The 25,703-nt window shown below is 34.3% G+C and overlaps 1 protein-coding gene across 1 annotated transcript in view; it reads right to left on the bottom strand.

The window, feature by feature from the left end:
- The window catches only part of LOC136026460 (zinc finger MYM-type protein 4-like), a 67,662-nt gene that overhangs the window by 15,147 nt on the left and 26,812 nt on the right, over window positions 1-25,703 (bottom strand). Inside the window, 8 exon segments of the mRNA XM_065703058.1 lie at window positions 8-123; window positions 126-254; window positions 1,292-1,514; window positions 4,143-4,417; window positions 7,278-7,434; window positions 10,851-11,020; window positions 18,508-18,811; window positions 25,388-25,598. Coding sequence (XP_065559130.1) covers window positions 8-123; window positions 126-254; window positions 1,292-1,514; window positions 4,143-4,417; window positions 7,278-7,434; window positions 10,851-11,020; window positions 18,508-18,811; window positions 25,388-25,598 — 1,585 coding nt within the window.

The following is a 25,703-nucleotide window of genomic DNA, read 5'->3' as shown; positions in this document are numbered from 1 at the left end:
AAAATACCTTCAATCCAAGATATTTTGTGTTAAAGTAGAAAAGAGTATATAGTAGCACTTGTGGTGAATGGGCACCCAGTTGTTTACACTCCCAAAGATGTTCTTCTTCAATTCTAGAAGTCAAAATGCCTCGTCCCCCCGAGCAGACACATATTCAGAGATGACTTCATTGACATGGATTGAAAATCTCTCATAATAAAAATCTGAGAATATATCGTCAATACGACCATTTTCGTTCAAATGTTTTTGCACACCTACAAGAGAACAAAAAATTGAGACAAAAGACAATCAAAACACAAAATGGTCAAAAAACAAAAGTTCAATTAAAACTGGCTGTAAAAAACATCACACACATATAATTATTTCACCCGTGTCTTAAATCGTCCCTCTGGTGCATTTTGTGTACACCCAAGCTACTTAGGACGTAACCTCTAGTTCTATTTCTGCAAGAGATTGCTAGACTTGAAGACATTTTAGTAGCGTGTTTGGAAAGTACGGGGCTATTTTAGTTGTTTGGCTTGAAGTTGATTGAGATTGTTCAGCTTGAAGAGATTTTAGTAGCGTGTTTGGAAAGTACGGGTTTATTTTAGATGTTTGGCTTGAAGTTGATTGAGATTGCTCGGCTTGAAGATATTTTAGTAGTGGGTTTGGAAAGTATGGGTCTATTTTAGTTGTTTAGCTTGAAGTTGAATGAGATCGCACGGCTTGAATATATATTAGTAGTGGGTTTGGAAAGTACGGGTCTATTTTAGTTGTTTAGCTTGAAGTTGATGAGATTGTTAAGCTTGACCCATCTGTTAAGCCACAATCCCATCTGTTATCATTGATTGAGTAAACACCAAAATCTGATTGCCACTGGCCCTATAACTGAGTAAGATAAGTATGTAAGACGACCAAACCGGCGGTGCTGGTCTCCGTTTCGTGGCCCTTTAGCCAGGACGTGCAATGGGGGCAAACAATCATGTGCTTTCACACACCTTTCCTCCTTACCTTCCCCAGAATTCCTCAGGTGCCATTTAGAATGAATAGACTCTGGCTTAGCTTACAGTCATGCCACTGACCTCCATTCCGAACCAAATAACTAGCTACGCCTGGGAACGAGCCCGTGCACCTTGGACAAAGAATTCCCCAACCGCATATACTGATATCTGGCCCTATGATTGATCCGCACTAAAATATGGGTGTGTTTAAGAAGCAATAAAGCCTTCCACAAAAGGGATGCAGAAATTATTTTGAGGGATGCAAAAATACTAATATTATCATAAAGGAACGAGTATGAAAAAACACTTACATAAACAGAGATAATAGATACTATCTGGTGCGTATTTGCTGCCATCTGGCTTTTTCAATTCCTTCACAAAGAAGCACATGCTTGCATACACTTCCTCTGGTGACATTGACAGAAGTTCAGTCTTAAATGGCTTCAACCCTTTTTTCCCAGTACGCATCAGGTTTTCTAATTCGACGTTCTTCTCAGTTACCCATTTTTTCCATGCATTCAAACCATATTCAGTCTAAATAAAAAGATGTTGAAATGATAAAGAGAAAAATCTATGTATGTATTCAACACAACTTTAAACACGGGACAATTTACCGCTTTTCGACTACCTTTAGAAAAATTACTCATTTCCTCGGATGCTACACTCAAATTTTAAGTATATCTGTAGGAAGACAGTCACAAAAAAGGGAAAATATGTTAATTGTGGTTGATCGGACGCATTGTTCCAAAGCAATCTCAACACCAGCCTAATCGTGAAAGCAAACACTTATCTTTGAAACATTTTAGAGCTTGGAGATATTAAGTTTATATAGAGGTTTGGTTTTTGACCGCAGCAAGATCTGAGATTCAATTTCTTATTTTTTGATACCAATGGATTTTCAAACATTAAGAAAGCCTTTTAAGCACTCATGGTCGATATCCGCAAGTTAAAAAAAAAAAATAATAATAAAAGAGTTTATCTTGTTTCCTATTTCTAAAGAAAAAATACAAATTTCATCAAAATTCCCCAAGCAAAAACTGTTGCCAATGTTACTCACCAAATCCGAACCGGAATTCGTACAAGAATAATGCTTTTCTAGTTTCACTATCTAATATGGCATGTTGAAAAGAGGTAAAGAATGCGGCATTGGACTTTACAGTCCCTATCAGCGGTGTTGATCTCCATTCCATAGCCTTTCAATCAGGAAATGCAATGTGAGGTTGGGGCCAAGCATCCTGTGCTTCCATAAACCCTTCCTATGCTTCCCTACACCCTTCCTGTTTACCTTCCCTAGATTTCTCCAAGTCCCATTTAGCACTGAGTCGACTATGGCCTGAATTTACAGAATCACATCACTAACCGTCGTTCCAAACTAAATAACCAGCGACATTAGAACTCGAGCCCCTATACTTAATGGACGAATAATTTCAAGTCTAGCGTGCTAATCATTTGACATTTAATATGACAACCTAATCAAACTAAACTGAACCACTAGCAATTTAATATGACATGCTCTTAAAGAAAAGGGGAACTCTGTATGCTGCAATTAAAAATTCGAATTGACAGCAATATATCTCACAGAAATTGCATCGATTTAGCAGCTCAGCAAGGAACTTGCGTTAAGGCTGCGATTTTCATGTTTGATGAAAACCAACCAAGATGATAATAAGTTTTATTTTCAATTATATAAGCAAAAAAAAAAGAGAAACAAACATATACAGTCTATGTTGCTGAAAAACGGCACAACCAAATAGAAAATTAAGAACCAATGATTGACAAAACCTTGAGAATTTGTCAGCTATCCAAGCTAGATAGATGAAACTTACAGAAATAGATCTACAATCTAGTCTGAATCAGGTCCAACATACCAATCCTATATAAAGACAAATTTAGTTATTATGAAGATATCAAAAATATGAAAATTAATTAATTTTCCATCTACCCATTAGAAATTACGATTCAAAGGCCACTGGGTCTTAACCAAAAAATAACGTTTTTTTTACTTTTTGCGATGATAAGTGCTTTTACTATGTATGTTTCTTTCTCCATACTCCTCTATATGTATTTCTGTATATATAGAGGGTTTGAATATAATATTATTAATGTCAATTTTTTTGCTTCGGCAACAGCGCAATAGCATGTCACATTAAGTAAGAAAGAAAAATTGTTGGAAGTAACAGCCAAATACTTGAAAGAACTTTTAAGGCAAATTCGATGGCAAACTATCTGGAGATAGCCTTCCTATACTTCGAACTAGAAAAGAATCATAACTACAAGAATAAAAGTAAATGAGCAAAACATAAAAAGAAGAATGTACCCTTTTGAAAAATAGTGGTATCAAAAAGACACAAATCAATCAATTTAATGTCCTCTTAGGCAAGACCATATTGCCTAATGAGACTTTACGAGCTAGAGCTTAAGAATCCCCTAATCTCAAGGAATCTAGGGCTGTTTTAAAAAATAAAAATAAAATTGAAGAAATGAGTAGAATTCTAAAAGACAAACATCCAAACTATGCCGTTTACAAAATACAATGAAAGCCTATCTCAAAATACAAAATACGAATTGCTGTAATAAAGGGGATTAAGGAATATGAAAATCCAAAAGTATTACACAAAAACCGCTTTTAATTTAATAGATATTATTTAAAAACATTAGAAATAAATGGTTACAAATCCAATTTCTACATTTTAGATGGAACATGTCAATTCCGGACCTCTATCGAATTGATTTTGATATTTCAGCTAAGCGCACCGTATCTGAGTTGCCCAAAGATTTAATCAGCATAAGATCTTCGTCCGATTTAGTCAGAATAAGATAAAATCAAATAGAATGACTGTCTTTTGAAAAGAATAAGAAAATAAGTCATCTTAAGCGCAAATGAAGACTAAAACAAAAAGAAACAGAACACAAAAATCAGACAAAACGATAAAAGCAAGAAGAAAAGTGAAAAACCAGAAAAAAAAGAAGATAAGAATAATTAAGTTCATAAAAATAAGTCAAAGCAAATGAACATCAATTACTCCTGCCAAATCTAGGTTATAACAAAATAAGATACACAATTCATTTTATTTACATAGAGTAAACGAATTTTGTATTTTATTTAGAAGCCACCTGGATTTGGTCAAAATAAATATTATATATTTGGTTTGTTTTAATCACCTTTAAAGACGGCTTAGATTTTGGAGTTTCGTCCTTCTCCGATTGGGCAGTTTTCTTTTTCTTCTTTGATTTACCATTTGACCTTCTGCTCTTTCTTCTTTTTCCTTTATTAACAGTTTCTTCTTCGTCGTCAGGAGAGAATATATGCTCATCGTCCCTCTCGCTCGATTCCGATACTGGCTCTTGATTGAAACTCAATTGACTTGGGGATTTGAAAGTTTGACTTGCATCTACCGACATTATTGCAACAGTGTTTGAGGGTTCGCCTGATACGCCTAAAAGATATGAAGATGGATTGAACTTGAATTTTCAAACCAGAGCGAAGGAGAAAAATCATAAGAACAAAATGGATTTCACCTGAACACACCGTTCCTGTTGGTGAAAAAAGGTTCTGCATTTGTAGGGCTTTCAACTTGACCTTCACTGAATAAACTTGTTTGACCCTGGTCTTCCAAAATTTGTCTCTTCAAAGTCACACAAACCTGAGTGCGTCAAGAAAATTCCTTTGAATATACACCAATAACGACGAAGACCACACTGCCTTTCCATCACAAACACCAAAAACAAGAAGAACAATAGGGAATTTTTTAAGACAGTGGGAAACAAATTAGAATGAATATTTCGGCCCTATGTCCAAGGGCCGTCCTCAGTAATACAAATAAGAAAAAACAACTTAAGAGAGGATAACATCAATAGAACTAAAATGAACAGTGTTTCAAAACAGTCCCAGCATCCTTACCAGCATCAGTCCTGGTTGAACTTCTCTGAGGTTTGAAAAACTGTTCATTTTAGTTCTATTGATTTTATCCTCTCGTAAGTTGTTTTTTATTATTTGTATTGCTGAGGACGGCCCTTGGACATAGGGCCGAAATATTCATTCTAATTTGTTCCCCAATGTCTTAAAAAATTCCCTATTGTTCTTCTTGTTTTTGGTGTTTGTGAATATACATCTGTTTTATTGGATTGCTTATATGCTGTATTACTGAAGATTTTAACCAGTTTTGTGAAGCTCGGATAAAAACTACAAGAGTGCAAGAAAAATATTTTGAAAAATTGAATTTAACGTCCTTTTCGATTTTCTACGGGAATGAAGTATGGGGAGAGGAACGATCTGACTCACAGGACCGAAGTAAAATTGAAACCGTAACAATTGAGATAGAGCTACAGAATTGATTTTACGAGTATGGAGTTCCAACCAATTACACATCACGCCACAACTTTAAATTATACGCTTGCGTTTCTGAAGATATGATTCCTAAATCCCCTATGAAGTTCTGATAATACCAGGATAAGATCATTTTCCTGTTCTTTGTCCAAGTCTTTGGAAAAAGACAAGTCAGAAAGTTCGGAAAAGCCAAAATAAGAAAACTTAAGCGGAGAAACTTCAGTGGATATTATGAGGTTGTTAGTCGTATATCACGCAGCAAAGCATTGGACAAAAAGAAGGATGCGTCAGTTACTTGTATCAACTTTGATTTGTCTAGGATTTGTCTGTCTCTTTGATTTGTCAACAATGATTTGTCTAGGAAGCGAAAGGTGTATAGATAGAAAAGAACCTTAGCGTTTGTATCTTGAAAATTCAATACCCTATAAAATATGGGAGGAGACCAAAGAAGCAATCAATAAGGTAAGCTCTGCAGAGTCCTTGCGGCCAAAATTATTACTCTGAGGAGTTCCATAAAACTCCGGTGAAGTGAAAATATACGTGACGCATTGAAGGTTGAACACGAAAATTCTAAATTGATATTTTGGTCAGTGGATGGATGATAGACTATCTATCAACAAGTGAAAATGACAACATTTTTATACAATCCTGAAAAAGACTTATGCCAGCTTTGCCTCTCATTCAGACTATCTATCTTGGCTTTGTCTCCAATTGGCCAATGTTTTGATGTCAACTTGATTTTAATTAAAAAATCAACGGATTGTGGAAGCAATATGCATCAACAGATGCATATTGGAAATAAACTTTGTCGAATGTTGGTGTTGTGAAAATTGATATTGTTCAATTTGGTGTTCTAAATTTGAGTGAAGGCTTCGTTGATGAACAAGGGTACGCAAAAGCAATACTAATTTACCCCTGTAGTTAAAAAAATTGCTAGGACACTTAAAACCTTATTTCACGAGGATGGATGGCCAGAATTTTAAAGGTTCTAGATCTGTAAATAGCAGTTGCTATGCATTTTGATAGAAAATTTCATTGAAGGATTAAATCCTAGATCAAATTTCTGAAACGAAACACCTGGGATTTTTGTTGATTGTAGTTTGAATTGGAAAACGTACAATGAAATAATATCGGCTGCGGCGACAAGAAGGACACATTTGCGGGAACGATCTCGTAATTGGGTAGTCATACCCAGAGCCGTTCTTGGGGTTGGTAGCGGCTGGAGAAAAATTAATTATAGCACCCCCGTCCGACTCAAATAATATAAGCAAAAAAAGCCGAATTTACTTCTATTACAGCACCCCCTTCGGGCTCAAATATAAGCAAGAAAAGCTGAATTAAAAAGAAAAACTTGATCAAAGTGGGCAACCCCTCAGCCACGGCAACCAAAGCAGCTTGCCCCGATCTCCCCCTCCCTTTGGACGACTCTGCCCGTACCTATATCAAATATAACTTAGAGCACATTTGAGCCTTAGATTGTATGTAGATGTGCTCTTTGGGCAAGCAACTATCATGCTAATCACAGAAGAATTTATGCAATACAAAGGAAAGAAGTTCGTCTTTTGGGTGGTATGTGCCAACTTTAGTGCTATACTTACTTTCTAATGTTATTTTAATAATTTGAATATTGGGGACTCCCGAGATCAAAGCTGTTCAAAATAAATAAAATAAAGTTCAAATTAAGCTCTGGAAAAACCAACATATTCTTAATTATTAAACACAGAAAAGATCAGAGGAACATTATATTGATAATGAATTTCAGATATAATGGGTTTCTTGGAGGTTTACTTGTTTGTCGGCGCTGTATTTGTAATTAGCTTTCACGTCTAGACTACAGTAAATAACTATTTCTTTTTTTTACGCATGTCAATTACGTGTTTCTAACCCATGTACAAGCTTTGCTTCTTGGGTGAATTATTAATTATATTGTATAATTGATTTAAATATAGAATTTTTACAACAATACTCACTAGATTCCACTCCATCATGTGTCGTTGTGTCAGTGTCGTTGTGATTTTCGACCCCATTCTCCGACCTATTTTCATTTTCTTGTTCTTCAGCAATCATTGCCGCCATGGCGATCAAATCTGCTTCGACTGGATCGTTAGGTGTTTCTTTCTGTATTTTCTATAAAACAAAGATGATTAATTATAGCTAATCAAGGATAGAAAACCTGCAGGATATTACTAAATATCAAATCGGTTGATATTTTAGAGCCCAAAGAAAAGCTAGCCTAATTATAGCTAACACGAGGGATGCATTCGTCCCGGAAAGATCAGATAACTGAGCCCTTTTACAGGAGAATTAGGAAATACTAACCTAAACAAGGACTTTCTTTTGCCATTCCAGCCAATCTCCCGCCTAAATTATGACTCAATATACCTATGTCACTAAGGTATCAAGTGCAAACTAGACCGAGATAACTGCTAATAGTTTTGTATAGAATTATAACTACTGATGTGGTGATAATATTCTGGAATTGCCTTCTGGAATGTGTTTCACATTGATGACGCAATTAGTATTGTACCAACATTTTCTTAAGTCATATCGTATTAACACAATATTAGAGATTAGCGTGACCATCTAGCACCTTCGCAAAATAAATTAGAACTTAAAGTGTTTTAAATTATAAAGATATATTGTTTATTTTAGTTTTGATTTAAAAAACACAATGGCTGAGTAAAACATAAAAAGGGACAAAAAACAAAGCATAACCAATAAACGATTAGATTGTGCTCAGGATATCACTCAAAACTCGTGTATTACGTGGAACAGAAGAAAGTTATAAAGGTGATCAAGGCCACTTTTTCTAGCATTTATTCCTTGATCCACAACTATACAGGGATCAGGAATTTGATACTCAATCAAAAGAGATGAGTTTTCTCAAACAGCATTATTCGTATCAAAAACTTGAAATGTTTGTACAACGTGGACCTAATTTTATTCTGTCTGCTTCTGTGAACCATTCCAAAAGCGGGAAAAGGCCTCGTCAAAATTTACCGATTAAAAGAAATTAGTTTGGCATAGCTCACTCGCAAGTTAGACGCAAGGTTGTCAAGGCAAAGAGTTCTAGTGGTTTTCTTATTTCGGCCATATAGAAGACCTAAGTATTTAATCCACCTAAGCAGTAAAGTCAGTAAGTATGACGGCACTAGACCCTTAAGGTCCAAACCGACGGTGCTGATCTCCGTTTCGTGGCCCTTCAGCTAGGAAGTGCAATAGGGGGTTGGGGGCCAGCCATCCTGTGCTTTCGCACACCCTTCTTGCTTACCCTCCCCAGACTTCTCCAGGTACCCATTTAGAACTGAGTCGACTTTAGCTGAGATTACAGTCACACCACTGTCCCCGGTCCCAAACCAAATAACTGGCTATGCCAGGGAACGAACCCGTGCCCCTTCAACAAAGAATTCTCAAACCAGAGCGCCAACCAGACCTAAGTAGGCCGAAGTATATAAACAAAGATTGGTTTATATACCAATCTTTAATTATAAAGATAGGTATAAAAAAAAGATTTTTAATAAGCTAATTAAAAAAAAAAAAAAAAAAAAAAAAAAAAAAAAAAAAAAAAAAAAAAAAAAAAAAAAAAAAAAAAAACATATGGAACCAGATGGATGTTTATGGATTTGGAAGCAACAGCCAACGGAACAGGAATTCCCCAAAAATTGTGTTTGGTGTCACCTCTCCTTAAAAATAAAATTACCATGTGTTAAATTAACAATTACGGCCAAGGTCATTCAAAGCCGGAGGGTTTTTTCTTTGGGAGCGGGTAATTTCATCTTTTTGGTTAAATTAGGGGAGCTCTCTCTGCCTAAGACAAGTTTTCTCTGACAAATGTCTAGTACATGATTGGCTATTTCAACAACCACTAAGAATCAAGAAAAAATGATACAATTATCCCTTAACGCATTCATTCTCTTTGATGGTTTAAGGATCCCGGTAAGGTTTAATAAAGAAAAGAATGGCTTGAATGATTCTTTTACTATATTTTATGAGACAAATTAAAGTCAAAATAAGAACGTGAATTATCTTTAAATTTGTGCAAAAGATTATAATTAATGATGTTTTGCTTACTTCCCATAGAAAGTTTATGCAGGCTTCTCACAAGATTTTTCGCAATGAATATGAGCTTAAGAACCTCTCAGTGCTAAAAATGTGAACTTCCTTTTTAGCTAAAATGTACAGAAATACGAGTTTAAAATTTACATGAACTAAAAAATTTGAACTAAAACGAGCTAGCTTGAACACAAATATGAACTGAAAATTTGGGGTCAATCAATTATGAACTCATATTAAGATGGATATACCTCGGAACTGTCGTTGATAGACTAAGAGCGGAGTTTTTATATTTATTTTTAAACAAATTGGTATCCCCGCTGACAAAATTTTAGCCCTATACTTTAAGACCTAAAACTCCAATTTGGAGTTCCCAGTATCTAAGAAGAACATCTAAAACAAATTAAAATATATATGTCTACTCATTTGAAATACGCATCATTTTTTTTCTCTGATTTTGGATTCAAAAAATAATTCGTCCATGTTCCTGACAGTGTTATACATACCTCATTTTACAAATGCAGATACAATTACTAACAAATTATGATGCCAGTTATGATATAATAAATTCTAATATAAGGTAGCGTGCCATTGGAGACACCAATCTGTTAAATACTCTAGTTTATTTCCATTCAATAGAAAGGGTTTTCATTTATGAATGTATGAACTTGGTTCGTGATTATGAACCCAAATGGCGATTTGTACACATTTTATACGAGGTGTGTTGAACCGATGCAGTTTGCTACTATATATATCTTGTAATACATCATACAAATATTATGTAAATGAACAATATAGGCAAGATTTTAGCCTAAAAACTCTGATATCATTCAATCAAATGGGCAGCAAACGTCTCCAAATGAATGGCAAATAAACTCAAGATTCATGTTTCTTCACGTCTTCGAAGACGACATTCTTTTAATCCCGAGGTAACATGCATCGAATCTTATACGTAGTTTTGATAAATCGACAATATGGTTAAAACTAGCACATAATGCCACAAAAAATCACAAAGAGAGAAAAAGGACAGGGATTCACAAAAGATAGACATCAAGAGGAAGGCACTTTAGTTATAAAAAAAAAATTACCGCAGAATTTTTTCAAAGAAACGTAGATCTAAATAAAAAAAAGAAAAGAAAAGATGAGTAAAAATAAAGTCAAATAATATTTCAAGCGTGAGGCTACCATAAGCCATCATCAATTTAATGAACAACACATCAACATTTCTCGAAATTTTCGCGTTAATACCCTTAGCCAAGGAGTATGGGTAACTTAAAGGTTTCAACCTAATAGTACAAAGTAAAGTAAAAATTAAAAATAAAGTGAAGGTTTCGACTTAATAGTATAAGCTATTCCTGGGATATCGTTATTGCACTACCTGTGATACTGTAACGACAAAAAATCCCATTTTTATTACTTATATATTGGAACTGAGAATCTTAAAGGTTTCACTGACTCAAAAGAAAGTAAAACAATGTTTAATAGCTTACCTCTATGTAGGCACAAACTTCTTCGTGTGTTCGGCAACTTAGAGGAATAAATATAGGAACAGGTACAGGTATAGGCATAGGCAGTGGAAATGGAGCTGGAGCACTATACATCATCATTGGGGCTGGTATATACATAGGGACAGGTATTGGAATGATTGACATCGAAGAATCTGAAAATAATATATTCAAAAGTAAAAAAAGAGAAAAATGCAGCTGGAGTAACCAGTTCACAGTATAAGTACTAAAAAAAACAACAACATTGTCCTTAAAATTTTCGAGTGGGTGTTCAACCACTGGCTTATCTTTCTTCCAAACACGCAGGGAAGAACAGCCAACATTGCAGTGAGAAATATTTTCAGTGTAACTAGTCCAGAGACAACCTTAGATAACCGTTCGCACTACACGCCAAATTGCAGCCCCCTTACTGAGCTATGCATTAGAGCTTGAAATTTGTTTTCTAGTATAAATAATCATGCGAAAATTATAATCGCAGCAAAAACCAAAAGATACCTTATTTGGTTTTGGGCAGGATAAATGGACTCTACTTGAACGATTATGTGTAGCTGATTTCAAAGGAAAACCCCTTCAACTTAAAATGTGCGAACACTCTTTTCTCACACATCACAAAAACATGCAAGTGCAAGTTATGCTATTTGATTTTGGGCACGATATGAGAACTACACTTCAATAGTTATAATTAGATAGCTTTCAAATGAAATTAAATAAAAAACAAGTATTTTTAACTGAAAGTAAGGAGCGACATTAAAACTTAAAACGAACAGAAATTACTCCGTATATGAAAGAGGTTGTCCCCTCCGCAACGCCTCACTCTTTACGCTAGAGTTTGACTCTTTCTCTCGACTCCACTTTTTAAAACAGTAAAAACTTTAGCGTAAAGAGCGGGGTGTTGAGGACGGAACAGCCCCTTTCATATACGGAGTAATTTTTGTTCGTTTTAAGTTTTAATGTCGCTCCTTACTTTCAGTTGAAAAAACTTGTTTTTTATATGTTTAATTTCTGAACGTTTTTGAATTAATACATGTTTTGATTTTGACTCACCGCACAAGAATAATAAACACAAAATTTGCATATTAATTTATTTTTGGCTAAATGGCTTTCTCATAGTTTTGATCGGACGATTTTCAGACAAAAGGAGCACAGGAGTAGGCATAGTTACCCTATAATTTTTTGGTTATTTAAAAAGGCAACTAGAACTTTTAATTTTTTTGCGAACGTTTTTATAATTAAAATATACGTTACTTACGAAATAACCTACGGAACGAACTTCTATATTCGTATGTTTTTATTTTGTTTATGAGGAGGTTCACCTTTTCTTCAATACCTCGCTCTTTACACTAAAGCTTAAATTTTGTCCCAATTCTTTAAGAATGACCCCTGAATCACAAAGGCCGTAGAATAAATACTTGAAATTAATAAAATTACTTTAGCGTAAAGAGCAAGGTATTAGGAGGAGGTGAATCCCTCATATGTGTAATAATTTCTGTTCGTTATAAGTTTTATTGCTGCTCCTTACTTTCAGTTGAAAAAAATTGTTCATATTCTTTTTTTCATTGTTTTCTTTTTTAAAATGCTTAAAAATCCTGCGCCTACTTCACAGAAATTTTTTTATACCATGACAAATTCCTCCATAGAAAGTTACCCCGCATAAACCACTCCCCTCAACCCCTACTCCCCCTCCAACCAAAAAATCCCCCTGAAAGCGTCAGTACACTTCCCAATAACCATTACAATCTCTAAACACTGATTAAACTTGGTAACTTGCAGCCCCTCTCACGGGGACTGTGGGGGAGTAAGTCGTCCCTAAAGACACAATTATCAGGTTTTTCGACTACGCTGAACAAAATAGCTATCTCAGAATTTTGATCCGGTGACTTTGGGAAAAAATGAGCGTGGGAGGGGGTCTAGGTGCCCTCTAATTTTTCGGTCACTTAAAAAGGGCACTAGAACTTTTAATTTCCGTTAGAATGAGCCCTCTCGTGACATTCTAGGACCACTGGGTCAGTACCATCACCCCTGAAAAAAACAACAACAAAAAACACACAAATAAACACGGATCCGTAATCTGTCTTGTGGCAAAAAATACAAAATTCCACGTTTTTGTAGATAGGAACTTGAAACTTCTACTGTAGAGTTCTTTGATACGCCAAATCTGATGGTGTGATTTTTGTTAATATTCTGATTTTTAAGGGGTGTTATCCCCTGTTTTCAAAAAAATAAGACAAATTTTCTCAGGCTCATAACTTTTGATGGGTAAGTGTAAACTTGAAGAAACTTATATATTTAAAATCAGCATTAAAATGCAATTCTTTTGCTATTGTTAATGCAATTCTACAGCTATTTTTATAAAAATTCCGTTTTTTAGAGTTTCAGTTACTATTGAGCCGGGTCACTCCTTACTACAGTTCGTTACCACGAACTGTTTGATCTATGTCAAAGGAAAATGTACGAAAACTCTTTCTTCACACAGCATAAAAATCATGCAAATGTGATATAAACTCTTTGATTTTGGAGACAATGCGTGAAGTTCACTTGTACAATTCTTTGCTTATGAGTTTCAAATAAAACTGTTATGCACCACGAAGCCTGGAAGGTACGAGGCTCACCATTTTACATCAGTCAATGAAGAACTGTTTTCACACAAGATAAACGACGCACAGTCATTTAATACTCCAATTAAACTCTAAAAAACTAACTAAAATTTTCTTTTCCTTAAGATTACTATCTGTGGAAATTTTGTTTAATATAAAGCTTCTCTTTATTATAATTTTTCTTTTTAAATGCAATTTTGATATTTTTGTCATTTTTCAAGATCAAGCCTGCGAAAGTCCAATCAAAGTTCAACTTTTCTTTAATGACATATTAGCCCTCAAGTAGTGTATTTCAATGTATTTGCATTTCAAAGAATTTACTAGCAAATATCTAACAAATGAAATGTCGAGAAAGAGAATGAAGCAATGGATTCAACAAGCCTAATTGAATAGGATGCGAATCTTCAGGTTCATAGATTCTGTCATATAATCCATCTCAGAACAAATACCATTGTCACGAATACCATCAAAATCCGACCGCTGAGTATACAATGCAGAGCTCAAAATGAAAGAGCATACGAATATTTATTTTGTTTTATAGAAGAAAAAATAAATGAATTTTTTTTTATCTGTTAACGACTACTCATAAGCTCAAAGGGCCATTTACGTTGTCGTTAAATAAATATGAATATCATGGTCAATAGCAAAATAAAATACTATTATACTGTACACTCATCAGTCTAATATCTATTCGAAATGATCGAACTACCAAAAGGTGTATTACCTGTAAAATCAAAAAGAAAAGAAATAGTATTAATACTACTACTATTAACAACTCACCGCAGCACCAAGCGGCCTCAGGCCAACACAGCTACACACGCTCCACCAACATCCCGATCTAATCAAAGCTTACCTCTTTGCACCTTCCCAGGAAAATAGCGACGAAGACCACACTGCCTTTCCATAAGAAACAACTGCCTTGAAAAGATTTTCCCTATTGTTTCTACCTTGTAGCTGTTTGTTACCCTCCCAGGAAGTTTCCATCCCCCTTAAATCTTTCTTACGACATCCTCTCACACTAGCCGAAGACGACAATCTTTGGACATGTCATCCTTCATCAGGAGAACATACCAGAGCCATCTCAACCTTTCTCTCACTATAGCCCTAGAAAGCGAAATTGAACCACACTTTTCGTAGAGCCTTCTGTTTGAGATACGGGGTCGTCTTCTGTTTGAGATACAGGGTCAGTTGGGTGCCTAAAACGATTCGTAGGCAATTTCACTGGAAAACATCGAGTAAATCTTCCTGAAAAACGCCCTTGGCCATTCTGCTTTTAACATCTTCACTGCACCATCATCTTAACTAATAATACTACCTAGTTAAGTGAAGCTGTCAACTTGAACATCTTTTCGTTACCAAGCATCCCCCTTTGCCTTCGCTTATTCCTAACCTTAGTGATATAGTCTTCTTAACATTAATTTTTAAGTCTTTTCTTGCAGTGATAATTCGATATACTTTGCTTAACTCCTGATTTAATATGAAACCAGGTACTAATTTCATTTCCTACCTTAGCCGCAGCAGTGCTACTCTCGTACATAACACTAATTACTTTAGTGTATTTGCCTGGTATACCATGCAAGGATAAAACCTTCTCTAAAGCTCTTCTATCATTTGAATCAAACTAAGGGTGTTAGATGGCACTTCTCAATTATTAATCTACGAGTTCTTCCCTAAAAACATTGTCTACAGCACCTCTAAGTCTAATATGTATCATCATACAAAGTAATTTGCTACCTATAGAAACGAGGCTAATGCACTATAATTACCACACTCACTCTTATCACCTTTCTTATATAGGAGTTTAGTTGGGTACTTTCTCAAAATTAAATCTCCAGGTACTACCCCTTTTTTAAAAATCATTCATAATCTTCAGTAGCTTATTTCTGGCCTCATAACCATCATATTTAATGAAATGATTTGCTACCCTATGCGCACCTGAGGCCTTATTTTATTTTAATCCTTTTAGTACTGTCACTAATTCTTCCTCACAAAATATATAGTTGTGTCTTCCAAATCTTTGGCAATCTTATCCGTGGCCTCAACTTGACACCTCCTTCATTCGTATTTTAATGGGCTCTAACTTTCTTTACATTTTTCTTATTTTCATATGATCTATTACTCCGATAATGCTTGTACAAGCCCCTCCTGATCTCTATTAAACGTAAAGAATTTTCACTAATATTCCAAGCTTCGTTCCCAATTTTCTTCCTCAAAACACCATCAGCAACTTCCCAAATTATTTTCTTAAAGTTATTCCATGCATCTTCTACATTTTCAAACTTTAAACTCTCCATTTTAGTATTAAAACTGTTTGTGAAAATTGTCTCTCAAATTGTTCTCCTGGAGTTTACCAGCGTCATAGCTTCCCAGAAGGAATTTAACCTTCCTTCAGCTTCAAATTAACCTTCGACACTACTAGGTGGTGATCTTTACTTTTAACATCAATAACAGCACTCCTACCTACCCTAGTAACTTGAATTGATCCTGCCAGTCTTTAGTGTACGATAACACAATCAATGAGGTTATCTGTCTTATACCATCATGTGGATGCGATGTTAACTCATGGGCCATTCTATGACCAACTGCTGTATTTTTTATAACTAAATTGTTCTACCTACAAAATCGCAGTAGTCTGTAGCCATTACTGTTTTCTTTTCCTACACCGTATTTACCTGCAATAGGATACCATCTAACCCTACCTACCTGGCCGTTAAGATCCCCAAATGTAAACACCACGTTTCTATCAGGGACCTTGTCAATTTATGCCCGTAACTGTAAGCAAAATTCATCAGAATCACTACTATCTTCGTCAGTCGATTCAACAGGGGCATATACTACTATAACTGACACCCTTTACTTTTCTCTAATCAAAGAGCAACCATTATTCTCTCATTAATACCTACCCAATCTAAACAAGACTCAGCAGCTTCCTTATTCATCATGAGCCCTACTCCCTGTCAATGTACCCATCCTTCCTGCCTGAATAAATAAATTATATTTCACATAATTTCATGAGATCTAAATTTATTAGTAAAACATTGTCGATACGATAGTTATTTTTAACGCTGTAATATTCCAGGATACCCGTCCTGCTTTCAAAGTGATTTTCTCAAAGTGCAGTTACCAGAGTCTGATAGCATCTCCTGAAAGCAGGGATCATTTAACTTCAGTTTCTTGTTGAAATGAGGGCTCTGATTTAAGGAAAGTTATCAGCGCAATATATGCTTTATTTTCGATGACAACTGCCAGGGCAGGCACCTAGGTTTAACCATAACCTACATTATTTCATTGTAGAAATACAGGCTAGGGATCAAATTTCTTTTGCTTCAAGGAATCTTGGAAAAACAAGTGCTCTTCTACCCCCTACTACCCAAGGGCTAGTCAGCTGGACACAGCTTCACCACCTCCTAGAGTCCTGTTAGTTTTAGAGTTGATGTGTTGTGAGATGGAATTTTGAATTTTAGACTCTCAATATCTACAAGAGGAAAGTAATGGAAGTGTAAATGATTCTGCTTATTTTAATACATTTAGTTGGAGGGGTTAGCATCTGGTTGCATTGGGAACGAGATGCAATACGATTTCACTTATGTTTCCTGTTCTGGCAAACGCTTCTCACTAAAACCAAGAAGAGCAACATTTGAAAGGCTAAGCAGTAATCGATTGATGGCTTCGGAAGAATTTCCTAATCATATTAGTGGGAGGGTAACTCCCTGCACAAGAGGTAGTGCCAAAAGAACACAACCATTGCCCAAACTAACAGCCAGCAAAGAAAAATGATATATAAGGAGGAGGGAATATTCATACATATATATATATATATATATACTAGCTGGGCCCCGGCGGCTTCACCGCCGAGCCCCATCATGGCACGCGGCAGGCTTCTATATACGGATTCTCATTGTCCCTTGTGTTCTAACCGCAGAGTGCTGGGTCCCGGCGGCTTTGCCACCGGTCCCCGTGGGCCCCAGCATGACACGCGGCAGGCTTCTATACATGGATTCTCATTGTCCCTTGTGTTCTGGGTCCCGGCAACGCTATGTCATTTTTGGATCGAATTGATGACGTAAATTGGTTTGGTTTTCTGTTTTAAGGTTTTCGAATTGCTATAATTCATTGTCAAAATATACAGAAATATTTGTGCAATCACTAGTTTTTTACATTTTAAGCAATTTAATAATAATTTCTTTTTGACGTTAATTGACACTTCGACAAATTTTCTTTGAGCAGCTAGCATTCTGAACTTCAACAATTTCTACTAAACTTCAAACTTTTGGTTTTCTGTTTTAAGGTTTTCAAATTACTTTGATCCATTGTCAATATATATATATATATATATATATATATATATATATATATATATATATATATATATATATATATATATATATATATATATATATATATATATATATATATATATATATATATATATATATATATATATATATATATCTGTGTGTGTGTGTGTCGACTGACGGAATTACAGACCTGGACATCGGGACACAAATGACGACCGGGACACCGGCACATAGAGAATATAAATGACGACCGGGACACTCAAAGAGAAAGCGACCGGGACACAAGTAATGTTCGATTAGCAATCACCATCAACAAAGCACCGGGACACAAATGACGACCGGGACACAGGGAGTATAAATGACGACCAGGAAATAAGTAAAAAAAAAAAGAACTAAAAAAAAGAAAGGTAAAAACTACAAAAAAACTAAAAAGAAAAAAACTAAAAACTAATAAAAAAACTAAAAAAGCTTGGTATATATGTATATATATATGTATATATATATGTATATATATATATATATATATATATATATATGTATATATATATATATATATATATATATATATATATATATATATATATATATATATATATATACATATATATATATATATATATATATATATATATATATATATATATATATATATATATATATATATATATATATATATATATATATATATATATATATATATGTATATATATATATATATATATATACAAAATTAAAAGGCAAAAAACTAACCTGTTTGGACAGCAGCATCTTTGCATGAAGAACCGCATTGTTGCCCCTTTGACTTCATTATAGGCTTGCAAGCCGTAATCTTATTAACCATGACTTTGGGAGGAGGACGGTGCTTCAATATCCTGCTCATAACTTCAACGTTTATTTTAGGAGGTATAAATACAGAAGCTGGAGCTGGCATCGATACATCACGAGAAATGCTAACTCTAGGAGGTACTTGTATAGGGGCTGAAGCTGGAACTAAGACTTCGTGGCTAACATCTGGTGATATGAGACTAGATGTTACTGGCAATACTGCTGCCACCTGAAGGACAAACGTTAAGGATGATTCTCAAATACTTTGATGACACAATGTAGATCAATTTTCAATTTTTAGCTCTTTTCAACACACTGCAATTACAAAGAAGGGGGGAGGAGAGGGAAGATCTAAAATAAAACCCTACCATTTTACTTACCTATTTTTCACACTTATTTTGTTACCTTCAATCACGGTTCTTGTGGGGAAAAAAAGCGAGATATGATCGTGAGCAGCACGGAGTTACCAATGGTAAGACAAAAGACAGCTTTTTTTTTAGTTTTTTAGGGTAAGGACTATAAATTAGACTATAGATAGACTATATCGATTAGACTATAGTGCAAGTTAACAAAGATCACTAAAAAAAGAAAAAAAAGAATAGAGTTGATAAGATAAACAAGGTATGAGAAGTTGAACTGGAATTGGGGTTCCCGATTAGGGTCAGGTCAGAAAAAGATAGATATTTTCCTTTCGCCAATTTGTCAAAAATCTTTCATACAATTTTAAGAATATAGGAGTGAGAGACACAGGAAGAACACTTTAAAAAACTGGCTTTCTGTCTTTTTTAAGAGATTATGAAATTTTTTACTGAACGTTTTTCTAAATTGCACAGACTCGGTGATCTCATTGAGTAGAGAGGTAAGAGCATTGGCAGGAAATCTGTGAATGTATTAATAAAAGGATATGGGATATCGAAAGGACAAACACTCCTTTTTCTTAGTCCCCACTTCTTCTTCCGATCTCCAATGCAGAAATAAAGTGTAAAGAATAGGGAATATCATTAGTAAGAAATCGATGACAATGCCGGAACGCTTTGAACGATAAAAGGGAGGTACCTGTCAAGATTATTGGCAGGAAATTCAGAGGGTTCAGATAGGTTGAATTTAAGATGGTAAAGTTTACTACCATATAACTTTTTAACCTAAGAATACCCATTTTTAACAGTATTTTCAAGCAACCCGATCTAATTCTTTTGACTTCCGAAACTGTATTTATGATAGCCTTTCTTGAGACCAACTGTTTCTCTGATCTAGCTGAAGTTTCAATACGAAATAGCGTCAAGACTATGAATATCTTAATTAAAATATATATATATATATATATATATAAAAATAAGTTGTCTGTGGATGGATGGATGGATGGATGTGTCAGGTGACGTCACCTGAAAAAACTGGATTAGGTGACGTCAAAACTGAAAAAACTAAAAAAAGGCAAAAACTACAAAAAAAACTAAAAACTAATAAAAAAAATAAAAAAGCTAAAAAACTAAAAAAACTATAAAGGTAAAAACCAATAAAAAACTAAAAAAAAAAGTGAAAAAACTAAAAAAAGGCAAAAACTACAAAAAAAACTAAAAACTAATAAAAAAAGTAAAAAAGCTAAAAAACTAAAAAAACTAAAAAAACTAAAAAAAGGTAAAAAACTAAAAAAAATAAAAAATAAAAAAAAACTAAAAAAAAGGAAAAAACTGAAAAATAAGCTAAAATAAAGGTAAAAACCAATAAAAAACTAAAAAAAAAAGGAAAAAACTAATAAATGACGACACTCAAAGAGAAAGCGACCAGGACAAAAGGAATGTCCGATTAGCAATCAACAAAGCACCGGGACACAGGGAGTATAAATGACGACCAGGACATAAGTAAAAAAAAAAAACTATCTATATATATAAAAATAAGTTGTTTGTGGATCTGTGGATCGTGGATCAGGTGACGTCACCTGAAAAAACTGGATCAGGTGACGTCAAAACTGAAAAAACTAAAAAAAGGCAAAAACTACAAAAAAAACTAAAAACTAATAAAAAAAATAAAAAAGCTAAAAAACTAAAAAAACTAAAAAAAGGCAAAAACTACAAAAAAAACTAAAAACTAATAAAAAAGCTAAAAAACTAAAAAAACTAAAAAAAAGGCAAAAACTACAAAAAAACTAAAAACTAATAAAAAAAATAAAAAAGCTAAAAAACTAAAAAAACTAAAAAAAGGTAAAAAACTAAAAAATAAATAACGACCGGGACACAGGGACACAACTACAACGGGGACACCGGGGGAAACAGGGGGATATAAATGACGACCGGGACAAAAAAACTAAAAAGAAATAAAAACTAAAAACTAATAAAAAAAACTAAAAAATCTAAAAATCTAAATAAGCTAAAAAAGAAAAAAAAAGGAAAAAAATAAAGGAGAAAAACAAAACTAAAAAACGAATGTATATACAGACCGGGACACCGGGATACAAATGATGACCGGGACCCGGGACACAGGGAATATAAATGACGACCGGGACACAGGGACACAACTACAACGGGGACACCGGGGGAAACAGGGGGATAACCTGACAATCTATTTATATGCAAAGACAATGGGACAGCAAAGAATGTTGTATATTCGCAAGTTTTACGTAGTTAAAACCATATATATATATATATATCTATATTCACAGGTGGGACATAGGGACACAACTACAATGGCGCGTAACTATTATGGCGCGTAACGACTTACGCGCGCGGGGGGGCTTGGGGGGGGGGCGCGAAGCGCCCCCACCAACTAGGTGTTGGGGTGGCGCGAAGCGCCACCCCAACAGCTAGTATATATATATATATATATCTATATATATAAAAATAAGTTGTCTGTCTGTGGATGTGTGGATGGATGTGTGGATGGATGTGTCAGGTGACGTCACCTGAAAAAACTGGATCAGGTGACGTCAAAACTGAAAAAACTAAAAAAGGCAAAAACTACAAAAAAAACTAAAAACTAATAAAAAAAATAAAAAAGCTAAAAAACTAAAAAAACTAAAAAAAGGCAAAAACTACAAAAAAAAACTAAAAAACTAAAAAAAAAAACTGAAAAAACTAAAAAAAGGCAAAAACTACAAAAAAAAACTAAAAACTAATAAAAAAAGTAAAAAAGCTAAAAAACTAAAAAAACTAAAAAAACTAAAAAAAGGTAAAAAACTAAAAAAAATAAAAAATAAAAAAAAACTAAAAAAAAGGAAAAAACTGAAAAATAAGCTAAAATAAAGGTAAAAACCAATAAAAAACTAAAAAGAAAAAAAGGAAAAAACTAAAAAAAATTTTCATCTAAAAAACTAAAAAAAACTAAAAAAGGTAAAAACTAAAAGAACTAAAAAAGAAAAAAATAAATGACGAAACTCAAAGAGAAAGCGACCAGGACAAAAGGAATGTTCGATTAGCAATCAACAAAGCACCGGGAAGCACCGGGACACAGGGAGTATGAATGACGACCAGGACATAAGTAAAAAAAAAAATTAACAAAACTAAAAAGAAGTTAAAAACTACAAAAAAACTAAAAAGAAAAAAAAACTAAAAACTAATAAAAAAACTAAAAAATCTAAAAATCTAAATAAACTAAAAAAGAAAAAAAAAGGAAAAAAATAAAGGAGAAAAACAAAACTAAAAAAGGAATGTATATACAGACCGGTACACCGGGATACAAATGACGACCGGGACACAGGGAATATAAATGACGACCGGGACACAGGGACACAACTACAACGGGGACACCGGGGGAAACAGGGGGATATAAATGACGACCGGGACAAAAAAACTAAAAAGAGAAAAAAACTAAAAACTAATAAAAAAACTAAAAAATCTAAAAATCTAAATAAGCTAAAAAAGAAAAAAAAAGGAAAAAAATAAAGGAGAAAAACAAAACTAAAAAACGAATGTATATACAGACCGGGACACCGGGATACAAATGACGACCGGGACACAGGGAATATAAATGACGACCGGGACACAGGGACACAACTACAACGGGGACACCGGGGGAAACAGGGGGATGTAAATGACGACCGGGACACCGGGACAGGGAATGGTCGATTAGCAATCACCATCAACAAAGCTCAAGGGCAATCATTAGAATCATGAGGTATAGATCTGAATACAGATTGTTTTCCCATGGACCATTATATGTTGCATGTTCAAGAGTCGGTAAACCTGACAATCTATTTATATGCAAAGACAATGGGACAGCAAAGAATGTTGTATATTCGCAAGTTTTACGTAGTTAAAACCATATATATATATATATATATATATATATATATATATATATATATATATATATATATATATATATATATATATATATATATATATATCTATCTATATTCACAGGTGGGACATAGGGACACAACTACAATGGCGCGTAACTATTATGGCGCGTAACGACTTACGCGCGCGGGGGGGCTTGGGGGGGGCGCGAAGCGCCCCCACCAACTAGGTGTTGGGGTGGCGCGAAGCGCCACCCCAACAGCTAGTATTTATATATATTTAAAAACACAAAATTTCCCTTCGGAGCTCTTGGGGGAACTAAATGGCAAAATTGGTACGCTGAGCCCGGATCCCCACCGAACCCTCATTATATCTTGGTATAAATACCTAAGATAAAAACTTTTAGCTCAAGGTATCAGAAACTACACAGAATGATCTTACTTTAGTCAGTTATAGCAGCATGGTATCCACGGACATTACGTTCGTAAACTATTTTGTAAGTGTTAAGTCTATGGTTGCAATGGTATTATGGTCCTAGAAAACATTACAAATTTCATTTTACTATTACAATGTAATGGTAAATGGTAATTTTCAAGTTTACCATTACAATGCCAGTTATTTTTTTTTCTCAGTACAAAATTGACAGTTTTTGGCTCAGTCATACAAAGTTAGAACAATTGTCTGTGCAACGCCCGGATAATATTCTCAAACATTACATTTTCAATTCTGATACTGAAGAAAACTTTACGAAACAAAAAATTTGATTTTGTTCAAAAAATTTTTTATATACATTTTTTTTCCTTTTTTTTAGACAGACAAAACTTTCAGGGGGGGGAGGATCAAATCCCGGACCCCCCCCCTGGATACAGCGTTGATATACGCTATACATATATACACATTTTTACATATATACTGGTTTTGCCTTATATTTACGAAACTAACTTTTTAGGTTATTAAAGACTACGTTCTAAACCGAAAGAAAATAAACATATTTTCGGATTAGTTAACAAACTCCAGATCAATTCTCTGGAAGAAAAATTTTCTTCTTCTTTGATCAAGCTGAAATTTCAATACAACAAAATCTGTAGTCCAGAAATACCCAATAGTAAAAAAGAGATACATATTTTTAGAAGCACTTTAGGGCAAAAGTCAAAGTTCTACGACTTAAATTTCTGCTGCAAAAAAAGTGAGGTCTTCAGTAACGATTAATATACATATAAGTAGTTTTAAATTGCAAATCAACGGTCTGCCTCATTTGGGACTTATAGTCGAAATCGGCTATGGGTCGTCAAGACTAGCGACCAATTAACGTACGCCTTGATGAATTTTCGCAAAAGCTTTAGTCTGTTATCCATTCCAACGCCCCTACCATGATCAAATGCCCAGCTAACACAGGAGAAAACACAGAAAAATCAAGATAAATCTAAATGGCGTTTATCGTTCCACACCCAACTTTGAATTTGAATATTAAATATTTCACAAGACATTTTCTCTCGAAACTCGGTTTTTAATTTTCACTTACCAAGGGACTGGGAGGGGGAGCCTTCAAGAGGCAAGTTTTATAGATCCAGCTCAAACATGGCATTTTAATAGTACATTATTTATTTGTTTTGTGTGAAAACAAATAACTTTAAATTGAACTTAAAGCAACCAAAAATTGACTTTTCTTAGAGGTTAGCTATCACATATACTTCAAATAAAATATTATATAGTCATCGCCAGTCGCCTTTTTGTTTTACATGTAAAAAAAATAATTGATTAGTTTTCAATAATATAAGAAGTGAAGGCGCACTTACAGGCCGACTTTGCATTAAAAAAAAGAAGGCGAAAGAAATGAAAAGAATTAGCCGTCTTGTGTGGTATATACCTACCACTGGGTCAAAAATATTTCTAGACAACCTGCGTTACGCTGCCGGATGATTATGCGAGATATCGTACCAAAAACACAACAGCAAATCTTACATATTCGTAATCTTACAGGAAATTATCAGATTTATATGTTGTTTGCAATAACGGTTTTTTGAGGCTTAAAATATTTATAAACTGTAAGAACTAAACATCATCACTGAAAAGGAATTGGATACATGGCATCTGGACACATAATTATTGTCTGATAAGTCTTTGAATGGGGGCATTGAAAGCTTCGCCCAAATCTTGGCAGGACTATTCAATCCCTGTAAAAAAAGGTATACCTCAGCATGTGCACGTTATCTATCAAATAGCTGAAATTTAACTTCAGAAAAAGTATTGAATATACCTTTTAGTTTTGAGCAATGTGCTATTATATACTGACTTGCTTTTGTCAGCTTTTCTTCTTTTCCATTTTTTCCTTGCTTTTCCTCTGACTTTCAAATCCAGGCTGATCTATTCTATACCGTATAAAAAAGTGCTCGTCTACAAATACACATGATCGACTTGAATATACCAAGCAACTAAAAATAATCTTCAAATAAATAATAATAATAATATGCCCCTTGATTTTGGATAAGACACTATCATAATCTGAATTTGTCTTGTTTTTAGAAAAAAATTCTGTGGTTCAGTCATACGTCGTTTTTAGAGTTAAATCTTACCTCTTTTGAAGCGAAATTTTTTCCACCTTGTGCGCTAAGTTGCTCTTTTGTTCTCGATGCAGATCCGTGACCAAGGATCCTGTTTTTGCTTAGTAGATCCGGCTGACTGAAATGCTTCTCACGACATAATATGCAAACCTTTAATAATTGCTGCTTTTGGTCCATTACTAGGGTAGTTGATGCACTATTTAGGCAAACTTCACATAGTCGTCTAAAAAAGAATGAACTATTTTGCCTTTTTTCGTAATTTCGGACACTTAGAGTTTTGAAAGGTCCTTTACAGGTTTTGTTACTTTCAACTTCAACATTTTTCCAA

The sequence above is a fragment of the Artemia franciscana genome, chromosome 4, assembly GCF_032884065.1.
Source record: "Artemia franciscana chromosome 4, ASM3288406v1, whole genome shotgun sequence".
Taxonomy (NCBI): Eukaryota; Metazoa; Arthropoda; class Branchiopoda; order Anostraca; family Artemiidae; genus Artemia; species Artemia franciscana.
This window is presented reverse-complemented; position numbering and strand designations above follow the sequence as displayed.